This window comes from Eriocheir sinensis, chromosome 49 (genome assembly GCF_024679095.1).
Source record: "Eriocheir sinensis breed Jianghai 21 chromosome 49, ASM2467909v1, whole genome shotgun sequence".
NCBI classification, from domain to species: Eukaryota; Metazoa; Arthropoda; class Malacostraca; order Decapoda; family Varunidae; genus Eriocheir; species Eriocheir sinensis.
This window is the reverse complement of record NC_066557.1, coordinates 11,837,961-11,859,517: the sequence shown is the minus strand read 5'-3', so window position 1 is coordinate 11,859,517 and position 21,557 is coordinate 11,837,961. Positions and strand designations below refer to the sequence as shown.

General features: G+C 48.4%; 1 protein-coding gene across 4 annotated transcripts; it reads right to left on the bottom strand.

The window, feature by feature from the left end:
* Positions 1 to 1,651: 1,651 nt before the first annotated feature.
* On the bottom strand, positions 1,652 to 16,488 carry LOC126981939 (uncharacterized). Of its 4 annotated transcripts, none has more exons than XM_050833647.1 (4): positions 16,322 to 16,488; positions 13,274 to 13,421; positions 12,193 to 12,363; positions 1,652 to 12,001 (listed from the first exon to the last, which is right to left on the bottom strand). In XM_050833647.1, the coding sequence occupies exons 2-4, from the start codon at positions 13,412 to 13,414 to the stop codon at positions 4,379 to 4,381; spliced, it is 7,935 nt and encodes a 2,644-aa protein (XP_050689604.1). In that variant the 5' UTR covers positions 13,415 to 13,421; positions 16,322 to 16,488; the 3' UTR covers positions 1,652 to 4,378. The 4 variants fall into 4 exon arrangements, with proteins under 4 accessions (XP_050689604.1, XP_050689607.1, XP_050689605.1 ...); XM_050833650.1 differs by having other exon boundaries at positions 13,274 to 13,416; XM_050833648.1 differs by having other exon boundaries at positions 16,327 to 16,488.
* Between the last annotated feature and the right edge of the window lie 5,069 nt (positions 16,489 to 21,557).

Here is a 21,557-nt window from a genome sequence, read left to right as displayed (position 1 = left end):
TGTGTCTGGCAGCGCGGTACGAGTGATGGCAATGAAAACTCTGATCGCCAAGCGCGCCAATTTTGAATAACACTGAATATATATGAATAAAAAAGTGGAATTACATGGAAGTCCCACCAAATGCAACATAGTGCCTGTAGAAATATGTTAAATGACACTGGCAGGGCATATATACAGTCTGTAATTGTGTGTGCATTAAAGTATGTATGTGTGTATGTGTTTAAAGGGTTAATATAAATAGCCCATATGTTTATTACGGGAAGGACTTAGAGAATGTGTTTGAAGCCCTTTCCTTCCTATGTCTCGACCTGTGTGTATGAATGTGTTTGTGTGTATTTGGTTATAATACAATATACATACCTGACTATCATTAGGAAGAGTTAGAGAAGGTTGAATAAATGTTTAAATCCCTTTCTTTCATACATTTTGACCTGTGTATGTATGTATGTATGTATGAAAGGTTATAATACATGTTTTACTATCAATAGAAAGTTAGAGAAAGGATTTACGAGTGTGTGTGTGTGTGTGTGTGTGTTGATAATGCTGTTTTTGTGTGTATTTGTGTGTACGTAATGACTATGTACGTTTTTATATGTATGTGTATCTTGTAATTCTATACATATGAAATTGCTGTATGTATGTATGTATGTATGTTTTCTGTGTGTACCTGCCCAGATAATGTATGCTACTGTGTGTGTATGAATGTATGTGTATATGTAGACCTGTCACCTGTGATCATATATATTAGATCATGTCCACCTGTGTGTGTGTGTGTGTGTGTGTGTGTGTGTGTGTTGCGAGGCCAAGAGAGCACACACATATATACAGATCATACTAGCAAAAATATATATACAAACTATGCTATACAAGTTTTAATTTCTCATCCTTCCCTCACACATAAATTCTTCAGAAATTAACCCAAACTATGAATTGCTATTGGCAGGAAACTTATTATTATGACCCAAAAAAACATTATAAAAAGGAGGGAAATTATAATCCCCCAAAAATGTTAATTCTTTAAGTCAAAAAATCATAACCTAAATAATGTCTTCTTGAAGGTAGAAAATGATAATCCTAAAAGGGTATTTCTTGAAGGCGGGAAAATAAGACTAACCTCCAAAGTCTGAAATCTCACAGGCAGGAAAATTATAAACCCAAAAAACCAACTAAATTCTTGAAGGCAGAAAATAATAATAAAGAAATAATTATCTGAAATCAGGAGTCCAGGGCTATATTTGGGGCTTTACTGTGTACCAGCGACGGGCCAAATTTTTGCCATGATATAAACCCCCCAAAAATAGATGATGCATAAACTGATCACAAATACGTTGATATATATTATGAAATGGTTTGCGTGAGTGATGATTTTTTCTTATTTTTCTCGCTTGGAGGGGCCTTTAACCCAGTAGCAGCGAGGATCATGTTTCTTAATGGTCCCTCTAAGCGAGAAAAATGATAAAAAATCATCTCTCACACAAACCATTTCATAATATATATTGAAGCATTTGTGATCAGTTTATGCATCGTCTATTTTGGGGGGTTTATATCATGGCAGAAATTTGGCCTGTCGCTGCTACCGGGTTAAGAAACACGATCCCTGCAGCTACCGGGTTAATAATGAAGACAAAAAGATGAATAATAAAATAAGTAGAATTGAGAATCCATATATTTGTTCTGTATGTACATTGATCATATTATTGATACAGCTATAATACTTTCTTTATATATATACATAAGTAACTACACTCTCAAACTACCTCCTTTTCTTCCTTCACTTCATGCAAGAATAAAATAATCACAACCACTCTCTCCATCATCCTTATTATTATTGTCATTATTGTTGTTCATTATCGTCGTAATCTCCATAATAATTTTTGATTCGTCTATAGTAACAAACTTGCATCACTTATAAATATCCTCAGTGGTGGGCACGTGAAAGGTCAACCACTAATGCACTAATGAAAAAGTTACCTTCTCTCATTCAACATATATTTCCCTTCTCTTATTTAGCGTTTACACCTTCTATAGTCCGACACAAATACATAGTCCGCTTCAGTGGGGCCCGTACCTCTTCACAGCCCTGCCGCGTCACCCACAATACATCACTTTCTCTCTCATGTCATCTACGCACTACCTGAAATTGTCTATCAAATATTCTGTATACATTATAAAATTTGGCAGCGCTATGTTCAAGGGACTCCCCGAGCAGTATGACTATAGCATTTAAACCTTCTCTTATTTACCATTGAGCAGATTAGCAGAACTTTCCCCACCACTGACTATGCTTAGGATAAAATCACGACTAGAAATATGAGCAAGAAATATACTGTAGAAGTGTGAAATGTATAGAAATAAATAGTTATGAAGGAACAAGGAAGAGAAAGAGAGAGAATAAGCACTAATACACATTGTCTCTCTCAAAGCTGGCAGTGTCTAGAGAAATATGAAAAGAAATATGAACTGCTAAAAGAAACTAAAAGAGGGAAAGAGTAAGCAAGAAGAGGCATTAGTATATTTCCTCTCTTGCAAGACTAGCAATGTTTAGAGGAGGAGAGAAAAGAGAAAGAGAAAGAGAGGAAGAGAAAGAATGAGAAGAAAGTGAAAGAGAGAAGCACTTAGACACACATTTCCTCTCTTGCAAGACTAGCAGTGTTTAGAAAAGGAGAGAAAAGAGAAAGAGAAAGAGAGGAAGAGAAAGAATGAGAAGAAAGTGAGAGAGAGAAGCACTTAGACACACATTTCCTCTCCCACAAGACTAGCAATGTTCAGAGGAGGAGAGAAAAGAGAGAAAGAGAAAGAGAGGAAGAGAAAGAATGAGAAGAAAGTGAGAGAGAGAAGCACTTAGACACACATTTCCTCTCCCACAAGACTAGCAATGTTTAGAAAAGGAGAGAAAAGAGAAAGGAAGAGAAAGAATAAGAATCAAGAGAGAGAGAAAGAGGGAGAGAGAGAAGCACTTAAACACACATATCCTCTCCCGCAAGACAAGCAATATTTAGAAAAGGAGAGAAAAGAGAAAGGAAGAGAAAGAATAAGAATCAAGAGAGAGAGAAAGAGGGAGAGAGAGAAGCACTTAAACACACATATCCTCTCTCTCTCAAGACTGGCAGTGTTTAGAAAAGGAGAGAAAAGAGAAAGGAAGAGAATCAAGTGAGAGAGAAAGAGGGAGAGAGAGAAGCATTTAAACACACATATCCTCTCTCTCTCAAGACTGGCAGTGTCTACAGAATTAACAATTGTACTCTTAAGATTGGTGGAGGCAAACTGGCATACACAGCATAGCACGAGAGCTGTTCACTGGCTGGCTGGGAGGAACGTGGGACCAAGAGAATATGGGAGGATACATATGAGAGAATTAATGAATGTATGATGAACGATGATACATGGCTTAAAAAACACACCACAGGATACTTATGGGAAAAGAGGAAGATGAAAAATAATACTGCAATGGAAGGAAAGGAAAAGAATGACACACAATATGAAAATAGAGTTATAATAAAATGGAAATGGATGAAATAAATGTCAATATCATAAAAAAAAGTAAAATTGACCAGGAACAGAATAAGAAAAGAGGATAAAGAATGACGGAGAAAAAGTAAATGAAAGTCTATAAGTAAAGAAACAGTTAAGTAGTAAAATAAATAAATAAATAAATAAACTAGAGCAGGATGGAGTACACTAACATCACAGGGAGAGAGAGAAAGGTGGAGCACATTGGGAAAGGCCTTTATCTATCCTCCAGTGAACTAATAATGAATAAAATGATGATAATGATGGTGATGATGATGGTAATGATTGCCCAAAATATACACTCAACCAACCAAAGCATTATACCCTGCCCCCCCTCCTCCCCCCTCCCCCCAGCCAGTTTCTACAATACAGCTCAGATAATGGTGATGATGATGATGATGGTGATGATGATGATTAGGAGCATTTACATGGAAGCAAAATAAAAAATACCAATGATATGAAATGACACACACACACACACACACACACACACACACACACACACACACACACACACACACACACAGTCTTATGAGGCACTTCCCTTCCTCTCCTCACAACACACCGAGACTCATGAACACAACAACAGGAAAACAATAAATAAGTGAGTGAGTGAATGAGTCTGTGCTTCAAAAAATACATAAGTAGAGATAAATATTAATAAATAGGTTACCGAGAGATGATGAGTGTGTCATTCACGACTCACTAACACAAACATCACAGCCCCGAGAGGCACAGGACACACCTCAGACACCTGGCTCATTATCTACCTGTGCCCAGCTGCAACAGGTAAGGCAGAGGAGGCTGGCTGCTCACCTGCCCCGGACAGCCCAACGCCTGGCCGGCACACCTGCCCCGCCCCGCCCCGTCATTGGGTCTTGAAGTTCTTCCAGATGAAGTCGTCGCCGTCCTGTGAGTTGAGCGCGGTGATGCGGGCGAGGCGTGCCAGGCCGGACTGTGTGCCGGCCAGCAGCCAGGTGTGGGCGCCCAGGTTGTTGTTCCAGGCCAGGCAGGTGACGGCCATCAGCGGGTAGCAGTTGATGGCGCTGGCCTCCATGGTGTCGCTGCGCCAGTGCCGTTCCATCTCGTCCGCCGGGATGGCCTTGAAGTTGGCAAAGTTCTGGTCCCGGAAGACCAGGCCGTGTGTGGCGGCAGCAGCCCGGTAGGTCTGCGGGAAGGGCTGGTAGGGGTTGTGGCCCAGGCAGTCCTCCTCTTCCGCCGCCCTGGCCTTCTTGGCGGAGGCGGCCTTCTGGGAGTGGGGCAGGCGGGTGCTGGTGAAGGAGACGGGCTTGGCGGCCCCCAGCTCCTGCATATGGGCGCTGAGCACCGGCACCTTGCGGCGTGAGGGGAATTTCTCGTTCTCATAGTTCCTGAAGAGCTGCTGCTGCACAGTGAGCGTCACCTCACCACCTGAGTCACCCTGGGCCACGCAGTTGAGCCAGTCCGAGCCGGCCAGCGTCCAGGCGGCGGCGTTGGAGGACAGCACCGTGCGGGAGGAGATGCCGAAGAAGCCGCTCTCCTTGAAGCAGCTGTTGGTGGAGCCGAGGCCGTACACGTCGTCGAAGGCCAGGAAGCCGCCGGCCCAGTGCGTGAGCCACAGCGCGTCCAGCACCAGCCCGCGCCGCACCACGTTCAGCGGCAGCTCCGGCCGCTCCAGGTCCCAGAACTTGTAGGTGCGGTCGTTGCCGCCGCTCAGCAAGTGGCGGCCGCCAGTGGTGGGGCAGAAGGCCACCGCCGTGCACACCCCGTTGTGGGCGGGAATGGCACGCAGCGGCAGCAGCGCCCCGCCCGGCCCCGCTAGCAGAGGCGACGTGTTGGACAGGTCCCAGACGCACACCACGCCGGATGACATGGCCCCGGCCAGCCGGTGGTGGCCCTTTGCCCGGCACCAGTCCACCTTGAGGCACTGCACCTGCATGTTGGCGCCGCGCCCCGGCAGCAGCGTCAGGCAGGGTGGGGGCCGGTACACCCGCCCAGGGACACTCAGTGCCTCGGGGCGGGGCACGGTGTACACCTGCACCGTGCCGTCGGAGCAGGCGGCGGCCAGCAGCCCCAGGCGGGGCAGCGAGACCTGGGGCTGCTCCGGAGGCTCCTCCTCAGACCCTGAGGGGCACCAGACCAGAGACCAGACAGTGCCGTGGTCATGAGCAATGCCCAGCAGGAAGGTGGGCACAGGCGGGGCGGCAGTGTTGGGGTCGGGGCAACCCCACACCTGGATGAGCCCTGGGTGGGTGTAGGAGCGACAGAGGCGGTGGGGCAGGTCTGGGGTGGGCACGGTGGCCAGGGCAAAGTGCTGCGCCGGGGCGGCCAGGGAGGTGGCGGGGCGCTGGGGGCACCATGCCACACTGGTCACCGGGCCGCCGCAGAACATGGCGGCGCCCCGCCCTGCCTCCGCCCCCTCAAAACGCCCCAGCGCCTGCCACTCACTGGCTTGCAGGGCCTGCCTGCCCTGCCTGGCCTGCCCAGCCGGCTGGCCAGCGGCTTGACCCTCCCGCTGGCTGACAGCCTGCCCAGCCTGCCCGTTCTGCTGACTGACAGCCTGCCCATCCTGCTGACTGACAGCCTGCCCAGCCTGCCCGTTCTGCTGACTGACAGCCTGCCCATCCTGCTGACTGACAGCCTGCCCATCCTGCTGACTGGCAGCCTGCCCATCCTGCTGGCTGGTTGCCTGCATATCCTGCTGGCTGGCACCCTGCCTATCCTGACTGACCTGCCAGTCCTGCTCATTCTGCTGGTCAGTGGCCTGCCCATCCTGCCTGGCCTGCCCATCCTGCCCACCCTGTCCATCCTGCTCGTCCTGTCCAGTCTGCTGGCCGGCAGCCTGCCCGTTCTGTCCAGCCAGCTGGCCAGCGACCTGCCTCTCCTGCCTGCCAGCGGCCACAGTGGGGATGGCCTCCACCCTGTAGCTGGGGCTGGCAGCCAGGGCGGGCAGGTAGGGGGCGGCATCGGTGGGGGGCAGGGGCAGCCAGTGGGGGGGGAGGGGGCGGTGGTGGGGGAAGAGCCAGAGGGAGATAGTGTCATTCAGGAACTCCAGCGTCCAGGCCATGGCCGGCAGGAAGGGCAGCAGGGAGCCCCGGCCGCCCCGCCGGCCGCTGGGGCGTGAGCCGCGGGGACGCTCCATCCCCCGCACCTCGTCCTCCGAGTCATCATCGTCGTCATCGTCATCATCGGTCTCCTGGCCGCCGGCAACCACCTCCTGCGTGTGGGCGGCCAGCAGGTGGTCCTCCATGTCTGCCTGGTGGTGGGAAGTGAAGGTGCAGAGAGTGCAGGCCAGGGCCAGGGCGGGGCCGCCCAGCTGGCAGGCCCAGTAGTGGTGCCGCGCCTCCGCCAGGCTGACGGCCCCATGGGTGCACCCCTCGTGGGGGCAGGCAGCCGTCCCACCCTGCGCCAGGCTGTCCCCCCAGCGCTGCAGCAGGCTGGGGGGCAGGCCGGGGCCGGGCCGGGTGTAGTAGCGTGCCAGCGGCAGCTCCCGCCGGAAGTCGTCGCCAGCGTCGCCCTCGTCCTCGCCGCCGTCCTCGGCCCGGGTGGTCCTCCAGGCCTGCAGCCGCAGGTTGCAGTTCATGGCGGCCTTGCGGCTGCCCCGCGCCCGCCCCGCACGCTCCTCCTCCAGGGCGGCAGCAGCAGCGGCGTGCTTCTTGAGGTGGGCATCCAGGTAGTAGTAGCGGATGCGGCGGCGGCACACGGGGCAGGCCTTGTTGAGCTCGCTGGGGGCCAGGCCGCAGCCCAGCACGTGCATCTTGTAGCCCAGCAGGGAGTGGAACAGGTTCAGGCACACGCCACACTGCAGCTGCCTCACCGCCGCCATGGTGTCCGCCAGCACGCGCTGCTCCTCCTTCTCCCCAAACTCCTGCGGCTCACCCTTGGGCCGCGCCAGGCCATTGTGGCTCATCCGGGCGTGGTTCAGGAACTGGGCGCGGGAGTGGCTCATCTCGCCGCACTTCCCGCACTCCACGTCCTCCTTCTCGTCTGTCTCCGTCCTCGGCTGGTACTGTCGCCCCCTGCGCTTCCGCCCCCTGGGCTGCCTCCCGGGGCGCCGCCCGGGGCGCCGCCGGGCCGCCTCCTCCTCCTCCTCCTCCTCCGCTGCCTCTGTCTCTGTGGCGGTGACGGGTGCCTCAGTGTCAGTCTCTGTGCTGGCGGCTGTCTCCTTGCACTGCCGTTCTGCCGCCCAGCCCCCGCCCCTCCCTAGGCTTCTCCTCCCCCTGGCCCGCTTGGCAGCGCTGGGCCTGGTGGGGGAGCGGACCGGGGACCTGACTGGGGACCTGATGGGGGAGCGGGCCGGGGAGAGCACCGGGGACCTGGCAGTGGCCTTGGCACGGGGGGACGTGGCCTCACCAACCACACCCGTCCACCACTCCTTGAGCCGCACCTTGCGCCCCCCCCGCGACACATGCTCCACGCTCTCCTCCTCCTCCTCCTCCCCCTCCTGGTGCAGCCTCTTCCTGCCTTCAAGGTGGTGCTTCTCCTCCTCCTGCTGGGCCGTCCTCTTCCTTCCTCTGTGCCGCCCAGCCTCTTGGACTTCTCCTCCTCCTCCTCCTCCTCCTCCTCCTCCTCTTTCCTCCTCTGGGTGTAAGCTTTCATTTCCTCCCAGGTTTCCTTCCTCTTGATTCACCATTCTCGTCTCTTCCCCTTCCTCCTCTTGAACTCTCCCTTTCTTCCTCTCCTCCTCCTCCTCCTCCTCTTCCACCCTTCCTCCCTCCTCCGTATGCGTATAATCAGCTGTTCCCGCCCCTCGTGGAGGTGTGGTTGGGTACTGTGCTGTGGTGTAGGGAGGTGGTGTTGCTGGTGTTGCATTCTCATCACCATTCACCACCACTTCATGACCTGTCCTCACCTCTTCTTCCTCCTCCTCCTGTGGCCTCTCACTCTGACCCTTCCTCCTCCTGTTAGCTGGCTTCTTCTTCGTCCATCTCGCTCTTCCTCTCGGCTTCCTCCTCCCTCTTCCTCTTCCTCCTCTTCCTCTCGGTGTTGTGTACCTGGTGCTATCCTCCTCCTCCTCCTCTTCCTCCTCCCGCACAACCTCCATCAGTGCCTCGCTCTCTACTGGCACTAAATCCTCCATTGGCACTGTGTCGGGTGGTGCCAAATAAGTGCCGTCATCAGCGTGCCATTGTGTGTTCGCGAGTACGTCTTCGGTATTCTCCTGACCCTCCACGGCACTCTGGCACTCACTATAGGGCTCGGTGATGGTCATTAGGGGTGCGGCACTGTCCGGCACTGCGTCCAAGGGTGCCAGTTCCGGGGTGTTGTCGCAGGCTTCCACTGGGGTGATGTGTGGGTTGTCTAAGTCCACTACATCCCCTTCCACAATCTGCTCTTCCTCCACCTCCACCTCTTCCACCTTTGTGAATTGTGGAGTTTGGTAAGTTTCCTCTTGCTCTTGCTGTTCTTGTTGTTGTTGTTCATGTTCTTGTTCTTGTGCTTGTTCATTCTCCCAAGTCTCCTCCACCTCTTCCTCCTCCTCCTCTTCTCTCTCCACCACCTCCTCCAAGGGTATGTCTTCTCCACCTCCTCCTCCACCTTCCTCATCTCCTCCCCACTCCTCCTGTTCAGTAGCCTCCACATTATCCTCCCACAATGCATTAGTCCTAGTCTCCTCACTCATCTCCACAGCATTAGCCTCCCTCTCCTTCTCCTCCTTCACACCACCAGGGAAGAGAAAGACACTGTTCTGATCCACTCCTCCACCTGCATCCTCTCTTCCATCCACCTCCTCCTCTTGCATCTCCTCTTGCGGGTGTGTGTCAGGTGTGGGGAAGGTGTAGCAGTTCTCGTTAAGGCCAGGTAACACTTCCCCAGGTGACTCAGAGCTTGTGCGTACCTGGGAAGGGTCCAACACACCTGCCTCATTAGCCTCCTCAACCTCTTCCTCCTCTGCATTTGTTTGTGTTGGGGAGGAGGGGGAGGGGGTGAGGGGGTCTGCCTGGGGAGGAGGGGGAAGTGGGGTGTCCTGGGAGGTGGGGAGGAGGGTGACAGAATCAGTGAGGAAGGGAGACATGAAGGATGCAGAATGGTAGGACTCTGAGGTCGTCTGGTAGAACATGGTATCCTGTAGGACTTCTCCACTCTGGGTTAGGATGTCCTGCTGGCTTGGGTGGAGATCCTGCACTATATAACCTCCTTCTCCTTCTCCTTCTCCTTCTCCTCCTCCTCCTCCTCCTCCTCCTCCTTCCTCTGTATCCTCTGGTAATGTTTTTTGTGTTGCTTCAGTTTTCGTGTGTATTTCCATATAAGGCGTGGTGGTGACGGTGGTGTTGGAGGTGGTGGTGAGGTCTTGGGTGTATTCTAAGGGAGTTGAGGGTATGGTGGTGGTGGTGGTGTTGAGGAGGGCTGGGTCCTGTGGTGGTGGTGGTGGTGGTGGTGAAGTGGTGATGGCCAGTGGTGATGCATCCTGGTGGTGTTGCTGGTGGAGGTGGTGAGGTGGGTGGAACGGGGAGTGATCACCATGCGTTAGTTTGTGCGTGTGTGTGGTTGCAGCCTCCACCTTGACCTCCTGCGACGTTCTTCTTTCCCTCGGCAGTAGCGGCAGCTGTGGCGGCGGCTGTGATGGCGGCTGAGTGGCATACAAGGAGACATTAACCCCCGGCTCCTCCTTGGGTGTCAGCGTTGTCATGAGTCTTGGCGCTACTAACTTAGACCCAAGCTTGTTGTAGGCCGCCGTGAGTGTGGGCGGGGAGGGGGCGGCTCTGGGGGCGGCAGTGGGCGTGGAAGTGACAGTGGGTGTGGTGGTGGTGGCGGATGCAATGTGTGGGTGTACCGTCCTTATCACTTGTCTAGGTGGAGGTGTGGAGGAGGAGGAGGTGGAGGTGGTGGTCCGTTCTGGTTTAAATGTTCCCACGTATTTAAAAGTGAACTGCTGTGAGCCGAGAGTAAGGGACGACGGGAGGGTGAGCTGTCTGGGCGGGTGGGTGTGGGTGACTGTGGGTGTGGGTGTGACTGTGGGTGTGGGTATGGGTGCTGGGCTGGGTTCCCTGGAAATGGTGGAGGTGGTGGTGGTGGTGGTGGTCATGGTGGTAGTGGTGGTGGTGGTGGTGCATAGTGTGGTGTCCGGGGCAGGCAAGGCACTGTATTGTTTCTGAGGACGGGGCACGGCCAGGGTAGGGGCGGGGGGCGGGGTGGGAGCGGGGGTGGGGGTGGGGGTCAGGGTAGGGGTGGGGGTCTGGCGGGGCATGGGGGTGATGGTGATGCTGGTCCCCCCGTGCACTACCGTCTCCCCAGCCTTGTCCTGCCCCGCCCCGGCCAGCCGTGGGGCGGGGGTGGAGTGGGCGCGGGTCCGGCCCCGTCTTGAGTACGTAAACAAAACCTTCTGGGGGTGGATGTGCGGTGGGCTCTCCTCCACCCGGCTGTGGGGCAGGGTGGAGGCAGGGCGCATCTCCCCTGGTCCTGGGTGTCTTGGGGCAGGGGTGATGGGGTCTGAGGGTGTGGGAAGGCTTCTGCCTGGCCCTGGCCTGGCCTGGGGGGTGGTCTGGGGCGGGGTGTCTGGCCAGCGGTAAGGTGGAGTGTGGTGGTGACGGTGGTGATGGTGGTGGTGGTGGTGGTGGGGGTCGCTGGGGGAGGAGGTGGGTGGGGGTGGCGGGGGTGTGGGGCGAGTGCAGCAGAGTGGCTGGGTGGTGGGGGTGCTGAGGGCAGGGGCAGGGGAGGGGCAGGGGGAGGGTGTGGCGGCGGCCCCCCGCATCATCTGGGCCTCCTCTATGAGCCGGGCCGCCAGCTCCATCTTACGCTGGGCCGCCGCTTCCCGCGCCCGCAGCGCCTCCGCCTTCTCCCGCAGCATCATCTCCTTCTGCTGCAGCGCCAGCCACGCCCGCTGCTGTGCCTCCTCCTCCTGCTGCTGCACCACCTCCTCCGCCCGCTGCAGCTCCTCCGCCTGGGCTGCCAGCTGCCGCTGCTTGGCTGCATACCGCTCCTCGTCGCTGCCCCACGCCCCGCCGCCCTCTGCAGCCTCTCTCTTCACTGCCCCCGGGCCCGGGGCATAGCCGCCCTCGGGGCCAGGGTAGGCCAGGCAGGCCTCACCCTCCATCCTGTCCGTGGGGCACCCCAGGCCACAGGGGGAGCCTTGGTAGGGCCGCTGGGGGTAGCGGTGGTGGTGGTGGTGGCGGTGGGGGGCCCAGGAAGGCTTGGGTGGCTGGCACCCCCCGCCACATGACTGCCGGGCGGGTGGGTAGCAGGAGGGGCGCGGGGACACCTCTCTGCTGCCCCGCCCCTCCTCCACCCCGGCAAAACCTGCCCCTTCCTCCCCCAGCCTGGCCCCTGACTGATGCCTCAGGCTGTGTGGAGGCGGGGGCTGCTGGGGGAGTGTGTGGGGAGGCATCACCACATCCGCCATGCTGTTCAGCCCCCACGGCAGCTCCAGGCCGCCGCCGCTACCCTGGGGCTGGCCATGGGGGGGCTGGGGGGGCTGCTGGGGGGAGTGCATGAGTCGGGCGTGCTGGTTCATGATGGGTGCCGGCACCCTGGCCTGGCACTCGCTGCACCACAACACAGAACCCTCGTACTTCTGCCGGCCCGGGGGAGAGAACATGAGATAAGGAAACTATATCATGGTTGATAAAAACTAGAAAAAGTAAAAAAAAGAAACAAAATTAAGAGAATCAATATTAATTAATACATCACTCACCACCACCACCCCCTAAAATAAATAAATAAATAAATTTTAAAAGTCATCGTCTCCCCCCCCCTTCCACTCACCCCTGAACACGTAACAAAGTGTCCCTGTATCTGCGGCGCGCTGTGGAACATGAGGCCACAGCCGGCGACGGGGCACAGGGCAAAGGCGTGGCTCTGCAGCTGACTGTTCCACGCCTCCAGCTGCTCCACGCTGATGCTGCGCCCAAAGCCAGGCTCATACTGTCCCGCACCCTGAGGAAAGGGGGGGTGTTAGGAGGGTGTGTAAGGGGTGTATTGTGTGTGTTAGGGTTGTGTTGTGTGTGTTAGGCTATTGGTGGATCTTGCTCTGGGGGTTAGAGGGCTGTGTTACTATTGTGTGTTAGGGTGGTATGTGTGTTAGTCCCATAGAGGTCCTCGCAGATTAAAAAAAAATCTATTGACGCTAAGAAGAGTAATCTAATTTTATTTCATTTTGCATTTCAAGTAGGGTTATATAATTATGCCATAGGGTGCTGCTGTTAGGGGGGTGTTATGTATGTTAGGATATTGTGTTAGGATATTGTGTTAGGATATTGTGTTAGGATATTGTTGTGTGTGTTAGGATAGGATAGGTTATGGTGTTACTGGCACTCTGACACTTTTTTTTGAGTGGTATATATAAAGTGCAGTGATCTAATGTTGGCACTATGGGTTGATGGCACTGTTTGTCACCTTTCTTTCATGGTAAATATGATGTAAAGCATTGCAATGTTGCCCTTACAGAAAAATGCATAAAGAAATAAAGAAATGAAAACAGAAAGAAATACATCAATAAAGAAAAGAGATAAAGGAAAAGAATGAATGGATGAATGGATATTTGAGAGGAAGAAAAAAGAAAACAATGAATGATTAATATGAATAATTAATAAAAGAAAGAAAGTATGGAAAAAAGGAGGAGAAAAAGGAAAAGAATGAATGAAAGAATATATGAAAGAAATGAAAAGATAGAAAGACAAAAAGGGAAAAGAAAAATGAATGCAGATAAAGATAAAAAATTAACAAGGTTGTATTTATCCCTTAAAAAAACACAAATAAGATAAACCTAACTTTTCCAAACTTTCTCAGGTATATACACACACTAACCCACCTACACTACCACTAATTACACACACAACTTCCCAACCTGTGTGTCCTCTGGGGGCATCACGCTGGGGTAGACTGACGGCAGGGGTGCTGACAGGATGGGCGCTGAGGCGGGTGCTGACACTGCTGCTGACACCCCCGCCCCCCCATCCTGCCTCTCTGCTTCCTCCACTTCAATCATGGCTGTGCTGAGGAAGTATGAGAACGTTAGCTGATCTTTATAGCCCGTCGGTATTCAGGGGATAAAAAAATAATAAAATACAGCTAAACGATGTACTTCTGAGGTAAAAAGAAAGAAAAGCACTAAACTATCTTTTTTTTTTACAGCAGAGGAGACAGCTCAAGGGCAGAAAAAAAGGAAACAATAATGAAAAAAAAGCCCGCTATTCACTGCTCCTAGAAAAAGCTCAGAGGAGTGGCCGAAAGAAGGTCATTTTTGGGAGGAGAGGTGTCCTGATACCCTCCTCTACAAAAAAAGAAAAGAAAAAGAAAAAATGAAGCTAAACTCTACATCCCCAAAAGAAGAAAAAGACACTAAACTCTACTTTCCAAAAAAATAAAAAGTAAAATAAATAAATAAATAAATAAATAAATAAATATCGTAAATAAAATAAAAGGAAGAGTATTTGCAAGGAGCGTTGATTTTACTCAGTGAGGTGCCTTGAAAAATTCTTAACTAACTGATTGACTGACTTGATTCCCTTATTGCTGTAAAGGGAAGAGAACAAGAGATTAACAGAACTACAGCAACTAATAACAGAAAGGAAGGATGATAAACTAAATAAAATAAATAATAATAATAACAAAATAACAAAAAATACTGTAAATGATATCAAAGGCAATCAAGTTAGGTATTATAATCTTCGCTATTTCTCCTCTTCCTCATTGAAACATGCAGAGGGGAGAAGAGGTAAAAATTAGACAGGGAATTATGAGAATGCCACACAGACAGAACACACAAAATGTATATATATAAAAATAAAAAATGTATAGCAATATATTACAAGAAAAACTAACATGATGCAATAAACTAACCTTGAAGAGAAGAAAACAATATTAGGTTACTATTTTTTTAATCAATAGGCATAATCTAATACACCATCAAGATAAGAAATTAATGGCTTATAACCTAACTGTACCAATACACACACACAAAAAAGGGTTAGTATGGGAAAACACTAGAATAACACCCAAATTGTCAAGCTGAAGTACATAACCACAATAAAAGGAAAACAGCCAGTGTGTGTAACCTAACTAGCAATGGAAAGAAATAGCTTACTCTTCAAAGTGGAAAGTTTTTTTTTATTGATCTTTTTTTCAAAGTGGCAAGTTATTTATATTTTTATCTTTATCTATAAAAGGCAAATGAAAACGAAAGAGGAAGGGTGAGGAGAGGAAGGGAGAAAGGAAAAAGAAAAAAGGGAGGGAGAGGAGATGGAAAATATGGAAAAAAGGAAGGGTGAGGAGAGGAAGGGAGAAAGGAAAAAGAAAAAAGGGAGGGAGAGGAGATGGAAAATATGGAAAAAAAGGAAGGGTGAGGAAAGGAAGAAAGCAAAAAGAAAAAAGGGAGGGAAAAATAGAAATGAAAAGGAAGGAAGAAGGGTGAGGAGAGGAAGGGAGATTAAAGGAGAGAAAGAGAAAAAGGAAAAAAAAGGGAGGAGAGGAGATGGAAAATATGGAAAAAAATATCTTGCCAAAATGTTTCTACCATTTGAACACGACACAGACAGGACTGAAACAGATTTCCCCGCAGATAGAGAAACAAAAGGGGCAGGAAAACAGGAGAAAATACAAGAAAATGAGGGAAAAACAAGGAAAAAACAAGGAAAATAAAAAAATACCTGTCTACCATCTTGACAACACACAACAGACCACGTTCCCCAGGGTCAGACTACCACAGGGGAGGGATATAAGAGGGAGAAATACTGGGGAAAATACAAGAAAAGAAGGGAAAAACAGGGAAAAAAATGAAAATAAAAAATACGTATCTACCATCTTGATAACACACAACAGACCACGTTCCCCAGGGCCAGACTACCACAGGGGAGGGATATAAGGGGGATAAAAACTGAGGAAAATACAAGAAAATGAGGGAAAAACAAGGAAAAAAGTTAAAATAAAAACATAAGTGTCTACCATCTTGATAACACACAACAGACCACGTTCCCCAGGGTCAGACTACCACAGGGGAGGGACAGAGGGGGGAGAAAAACTGGGGAAAATATGAGAAAATGAGGGAAAAACAGGGAAAAAAAATGAAAATAAAAATTATGTATCTACCATCTTGATAACACACAACAGACCACGTTCCCCAGGGTCAGACTACCACAGGGGAGGGACAGAGGGGGGAGAAAAAATGGGGAAAATACGAGAAAAGAAGGGAAAAACAGGGAAAAAAAATGAAAATAAAAATTACGTATCTACCATCTTGATAACACACAACAGGCCACGTTCCCCAGGGTCAGACTACCACAGGGGAGGGACAGAGGGGGGAGAAAAAATGGGGAAAATACGAGAAAAGAAGGGAAAAACAGGGAAAAAAAATGAAAATAAAAATTACGTATCTACCATCTTGATAACACACAACAGGCCACGTTCCCCAGGGTCAGACTACCACAGGGGAGGGACAGAGGGGGGCGAAAAACTGGGGAACTTATGAGAAAATGAGGGAAAAACAGGGAAAAAAATGAAAATAACAAATACGTGTCTACCATCTTGATAACACACAACACCACACTCCCCAGGGTCAGACTACCACAGGGAAGGGACAGAGGGGAGCGAAAAACGGGAAAATATGAGAAAATGAGGGAAAAACAGGGAAAAAAACAAGGAAAATATCTAAAATACGTAATCAACCATTTTGACAACACACGACACGTTCCCCTGGGCCACACTACCACAGGGGAGGGACATCGGCAGCCCAAGGGTATTGCACACGTGGGAGACGAGGAAATAACAAAAAAATAATAATAAAGCCCCAACATGCTCGTGCAGGCCCTGGGATTCGAACCGGGGTCAGGAGGGGAGCCAGCCACGTTGCCAGCCTTCGAGCAGCGGGCCTTAACACACTTATTGGAAGGGTTATTACCTCACCCTTAGGAACTCTGGCACTGTGGCACTCCCTGTAGGCTCTGTAGGGTGGCACTGAGGGGGTAAATAGGGTGAGAGGGGCAATATGGCGGCCTTCCTCCTCCTCCCCTTGCTGCACTGCCTGACATCCCTGCCTCTCTCTCCCTCCCTCCCTCTCTCGCTCTCTCTCTCTCTCCCGACCATGTGGAGGCTCTTTTTTTTATCTATTGTCTTTCTCTCATTCGTCCATGGCTCTTAATTATCCCGCAGTTACGTCATATTGTAGCCATTTGTTAATAGTTGTAGATTAATTGAAAAATATCTCCCTCTTTCCCTATATGGCTTATGTGGAGGCTCTTTTTTTATCTATTTTAATTATTTCTCTCATTAGTCCATGGCTGTTAATTATCCCGCAGTTACGTCATATTAATTGTAGCTTTTGTTAATAGTTGTGTAGTTATAATTAAGTAGGTCAACAGTAGGCCGGGAGATTAACTGCAAAATATCTCCCTCTCTCCCTATATATGGCCTTTTTATCTATTGTCTTTCTCTCATTAGTCCACGGCTGTTAATTATCCTCCAATTACGTCATATTGTAGCCATTTGTTAACAGTTGTCTAGTTAAGTAAGTCTACAGGGAGATTAATTAATAAAACCTTGATATATCTCTCCCTATGCCATGTGGATCGAGGCTTATTTTATCTCTATTTTTTCTTTATCTCATTATCTTAGCTGTTCATTATCATTCAGTTATTGCGTTGTGTAGCCGCTTGTTAATTAGCGGTTAAATAATTGTCTGTATATATGATAATTAAGGATATTTTATTACGTTACCTTCGTGTTTACATCAGCTTATAATTACCATGCGAGGCCTGCTTTTTATTATAATTTTTTTTATTTTACTAGTGATTATGTTCTAATTTTTTCCATTATTGTTTCATTCCTTGCTCTGGGTGACTTATTTAATTAAGAGAGTTTGTGAGATGAATTTAAGGATGATATGTTGGTTATATATTGTTATAATTAACTCTTGCGTGCAGAGAATGAACGAGACTGCATGAATTAAGAACCTTTTCGTTGGTGTAATTATCCTTCCTTTCTGTAATTAATTAAGATCCTTCTCCCTTGTTGTTTACCTGCAACAATAAACTATCAATCAATCAATCATAAGTGAATAAACTGATTATTGTTAATTATATATCCCCTGCCTAGTGTTATCTTTAGCCTACTCTCTTATCAGTAAATATATGAACAGACAAATAAGCATATTAATAACAATGGTCACAATTAAGGAAGATAATTATAATAAGTGTCCACGAGGAAGGAAGGAACCTGGAACCACATGGCGAGGAGTCAAGATATTTTTAGCCCCGCCCCGGGCACCCACGCGGCCAATTGCATAATCTTGCGGCAATCAGGTGTGGCGGACAGGTGAGCACAGGTGGCTGGGTGGCTGCATGACGGTGACAGGTATTTGCTACCGTTATCAGTGCGGTACGACATGTTGGGCGCCGATGACGTCACGGGGAGGGCGAGGCTGGCAGCGTTATTAAAATTGCCGTACACCATTGAAAAGAAAAGTGTGTGAATAAACAGAAGAGAGGACCGAGAGGAGGAGGACCTATTATAAGAAGCGATACAAAACGCTACAGATCAAAAGAAGAAGAAAAGAACAAGAACAAGAAGGCAGAACAAAATGGAAAATGATGAAAAAAAGTGCAAGGAGACTGAGAAAGGACCCTAACCAAGATAATAGGAACGTTAATATAGCCCCAGACATGACAATAAAAATAAAGAAAGGAGAGAGAAGAGAGTAGATAACTGAGAGAAGAACTACAGCGCGCAGGAAAGAATTAAGACAGTAGCAGATTGACTGACTTAAAACTGTCGCACACATAAAATAATGATATTAGTTTATACTTATTACTAAAAATGTTAATGGTTGATATTTTTTATGAGCTGTAAGCCTCATTCTACCCGTACCATACATCCTAAAACTGGTCAGATTATCGTATTTCTGATCTAAACTTGTCACACCAGTACAAAAAAACGATGCTAAGTTATACTCATTATCAGAACCGTTAGTTATTGATGTTTTTAGTTAACTGGAAACATCATAAATCCTAAACCTGATCTGATTATCGTATTCCTTTAAGAGTTATCGTACAACTAAGAACTAACAGCAGCATCAAGGAGCCATGGCGCAGGTAACTTGATTAATGTATTTTTCTTCTTTCTCCCCGAGTTTCCTGCCCCGCCTGGCCCCCTGTGGATTTATTAAGGGTGCACGGGGCGGGGCGGGGCCGGGGCAAGGCTGTGGGGGCCCCGGGGCAGCGTGTGTACCCCGGGGTAGTGGCAGCGTCAAGGCCCCAGGACAAGGACAAGGCTAGACCCGAGGCACCCCAGACCCAGGCACTCAGGCCCCGGGTGTCTTTATTTTTGTGGTTAATATTAAGGTCAGGCACAGGTGAAGGTCCGTCCAGCGTGCGTGCCTGGGGAGGGTGCCGCCGCCCCCTGGCACGCCCCGCCCTGCCGCCTGTCATCGGAATTTTCTATAGTTCATTTTTCCATTAAACCATTGATCAAATCCACCTTATAAGAGATAGATCTATAGAGATTTTGCCTGTCTATAAGTGCTATTTATTTGTTATAGTTTATTAATGCTAATTATAGACAGTTTTTAGTACGTAACATTAGCTAGGTAAGATAATGAGATATTTTGTTAACTAATGCTAATGATAGATTTTTCTTCAATAGTGCTAATGATAGTTATATGTTGTTCTGCTAATGCTTATCAAATAAAGCCTCACCAATGTCTATATATCATTAGTATCTTGTAAATTAATAGTTGTTACTGAGATATACTATTCCTGCCCCCATACAGTCCAGCCTACAGCAGCAGCGAGTGATGGTGGAGCAGCTGCGGCGCGAGGCCACTCTGACGCGGCTGCCAGTGTCGGAGGTGGTGGAGGAGATCAAGCAGTTCGTCCTGCAGCACGAGCAGGAGGACTACCTGCTCATCGGCTTCTCCACACAGAAGAACAACCCCTTCAGGGAGCGCGCCTCATGCCAGCTGCTCTAGCCCCCGGCGCACACCCCAAGGTAGGGCTGGGGGACTGGCTTAGGGGCTGTTTTTTAATCACCTTGCTTGTTATTTCTTCTCAAGTTTTCTTCTTCAGTCCAAGTATTGTTTTTTAGTTCTTCTATTTATGTTTTTCTTATTCATTCTTCTATCCATTTTTTTTTTCTGCTATTCAAGTTTTCTTTTAGTGTTTTTTTCTTCCATTTTTCTTGATAAGTTTTTCTTCAGTTCTTAATTTTTTTTACTTATTCTCAAAATTTTCATCTATTTTTTTCTATTCTCATTATTTTCTTCTATTTCCCCCTTTTCCTTTTTTCTCTATTTTCCCCTCTTTATTTTTTTCTATTATCCCCTCCTTACTCTTTTTTTTTCTCTTCTTACTCTAGTTATTATTTCAAGTCTTAATTTTTTCAAGTTTTAATCTATGCAGATTTTGATAGTTTTCAACACCAGCAGCCAGTTTGATTTTCACTTGCTCTTTTATTTTTTAGTCCATTGATTGATACAGTTTTTAATAATTTCCAACACTGAGGAAATGATTTGGTCTCTGTTACAGCAGCAGTATAGAATAGAGGACGAAGCCAAGGAACCATTCTCTATGTCCTTGTTCTGTGCCCTGAGAGCTGTGTGTGTTGCAGGGAGTTGTGTGGCTGGTGCAATGAGGGTCCAAGTCGTGTTCTTATCTCAGCGATGATTTGCCTCTCCACCCAAGCTTCGTAGCAGCACAGACTGGCAGGGCAACACCACCACCACCACCACTGCCGAGAAAACTCCAGAAGTACAGCCAGTTCATGATGGGCGATACGGTCACGCCAGAACCCAAGTGCTACCACTCCGCATTCTTTTCAACTAACAGAATCCTACTGAAACCTAACTCATAGTAACTTATTTCCATTTAATACAAACCAGGCACTGCTCTAAGGACAGTAACTAGTCGTCACTCAGATAGACCTATTGCCTTCAAATAGTAACACCACCGCTTATAAAGTTGTTCAGATCTCAAGAACGAGTGATTTACGAAGGCCAAGTAATCCAGCAGTGTGTTGTGTGTGCACAAAGTACTTCATATAGCACAAAGGTGTTTTGGCAGTAACAGGTAACCTTCTGGAATAATACCTGTTGTTATGTCCACAGCTGCTCCTTATCACAAAAGTAGTTGATATCCTCAGTAAGGGAACAAAGTTTTGACCACAGCTATTTTACTTCTCACAAAGATAGTTGATATTCTCATTAACAGATTATTACCACTATCAAATGTTAACATTAATAAATATTTTTATGCAATCTCAAAAGTAGATATTCTTATAAGGGAAGCAAATGTTTTTTATGCCCGTTTTATCACACCACCATTGTAGTGAAGATGCTGTTAGTATCAATTATTATTAAGGGAAATATTTTTATGCCCACATGTTAAATCTCAAGTAGTTTATATTCTCAGCAAGGGAACAAATAGTTGTACGCCCACTTTGCTAAGGCTACTCTTGTAAGATAGTCAAGATGCTCGTAGTATTGCCATTAAGGCTAACAAATACTTGAACTTCTCACAATGATAATCCATATTTTTATCAAGCTAACAAATATTTTTATGCTGATAGCAATTAAATCACAAATATAGTTCATATTCTCATTATGGGAAGCAAATATTTTTATGCCCATTTACTAACTACTTTTGTAAATTAGTCAAGCTGCCATTAGTATTCTCATTAGGGAACAACTTTTTATGCCCAGGTCCTAACACCACCAGATAGTAAGGCATCACCAGTATTCTCATCAAGGACAATGTATTGTGCTCCCCGCGTGTGTCTTACAGCACTCGGATGTCGCGTCTGCTGCGCCCTGCCACTCTGTGCTGAGCTGATTTACCTGCTTAAGTGTATGCCTCTGAATGTGTGCTGAGTCTCTATACCAAATAATAAAGTATTCTGTCAATCATAGCCAGTTTGCTTAATCTCTTGGGTAATGAAAGAAAGGGTGTTTTGTTTGATATGCCTGTTGAAGGCCACTTACACACACACACACACACACACACATTATTCTAACTTGTTAATTCATACACATCATTCTAATTAGTCCATTCAGATGCATCATTCTAACTTGTACATTCATACACAATTCCAACTAGTTCATCCATACATTATATATTCTTAACTAGTTCATTCATACACATACCATT

Excerpts from the sequence above, each read along its gene's own strand:
- LOC126981939 (XM_050833647.1), bottom strand. The coding sequence starts at position 13,414 with ATGATTGAAGTGGAGGAAGCAGAGAGGCAGGATGGGGGGGCGGGGGTG. Across the intron at positions 12,364-13,273 it reads TGCCCCCAGAGGACACACAG|GGTGCGGGACAGTATGAGCC; the intron begins GTTGGGAAGTTG and ends CCCTTTCCTCAG. Across the intron at positions 12,002-12,192 it reads ACTTTGTTACGTGTTCAGGG|AAGTACGAGGGTTCTGTGTT; the intron begins GTGAGTGGAAGG and ends CCGGGCCGGCAG.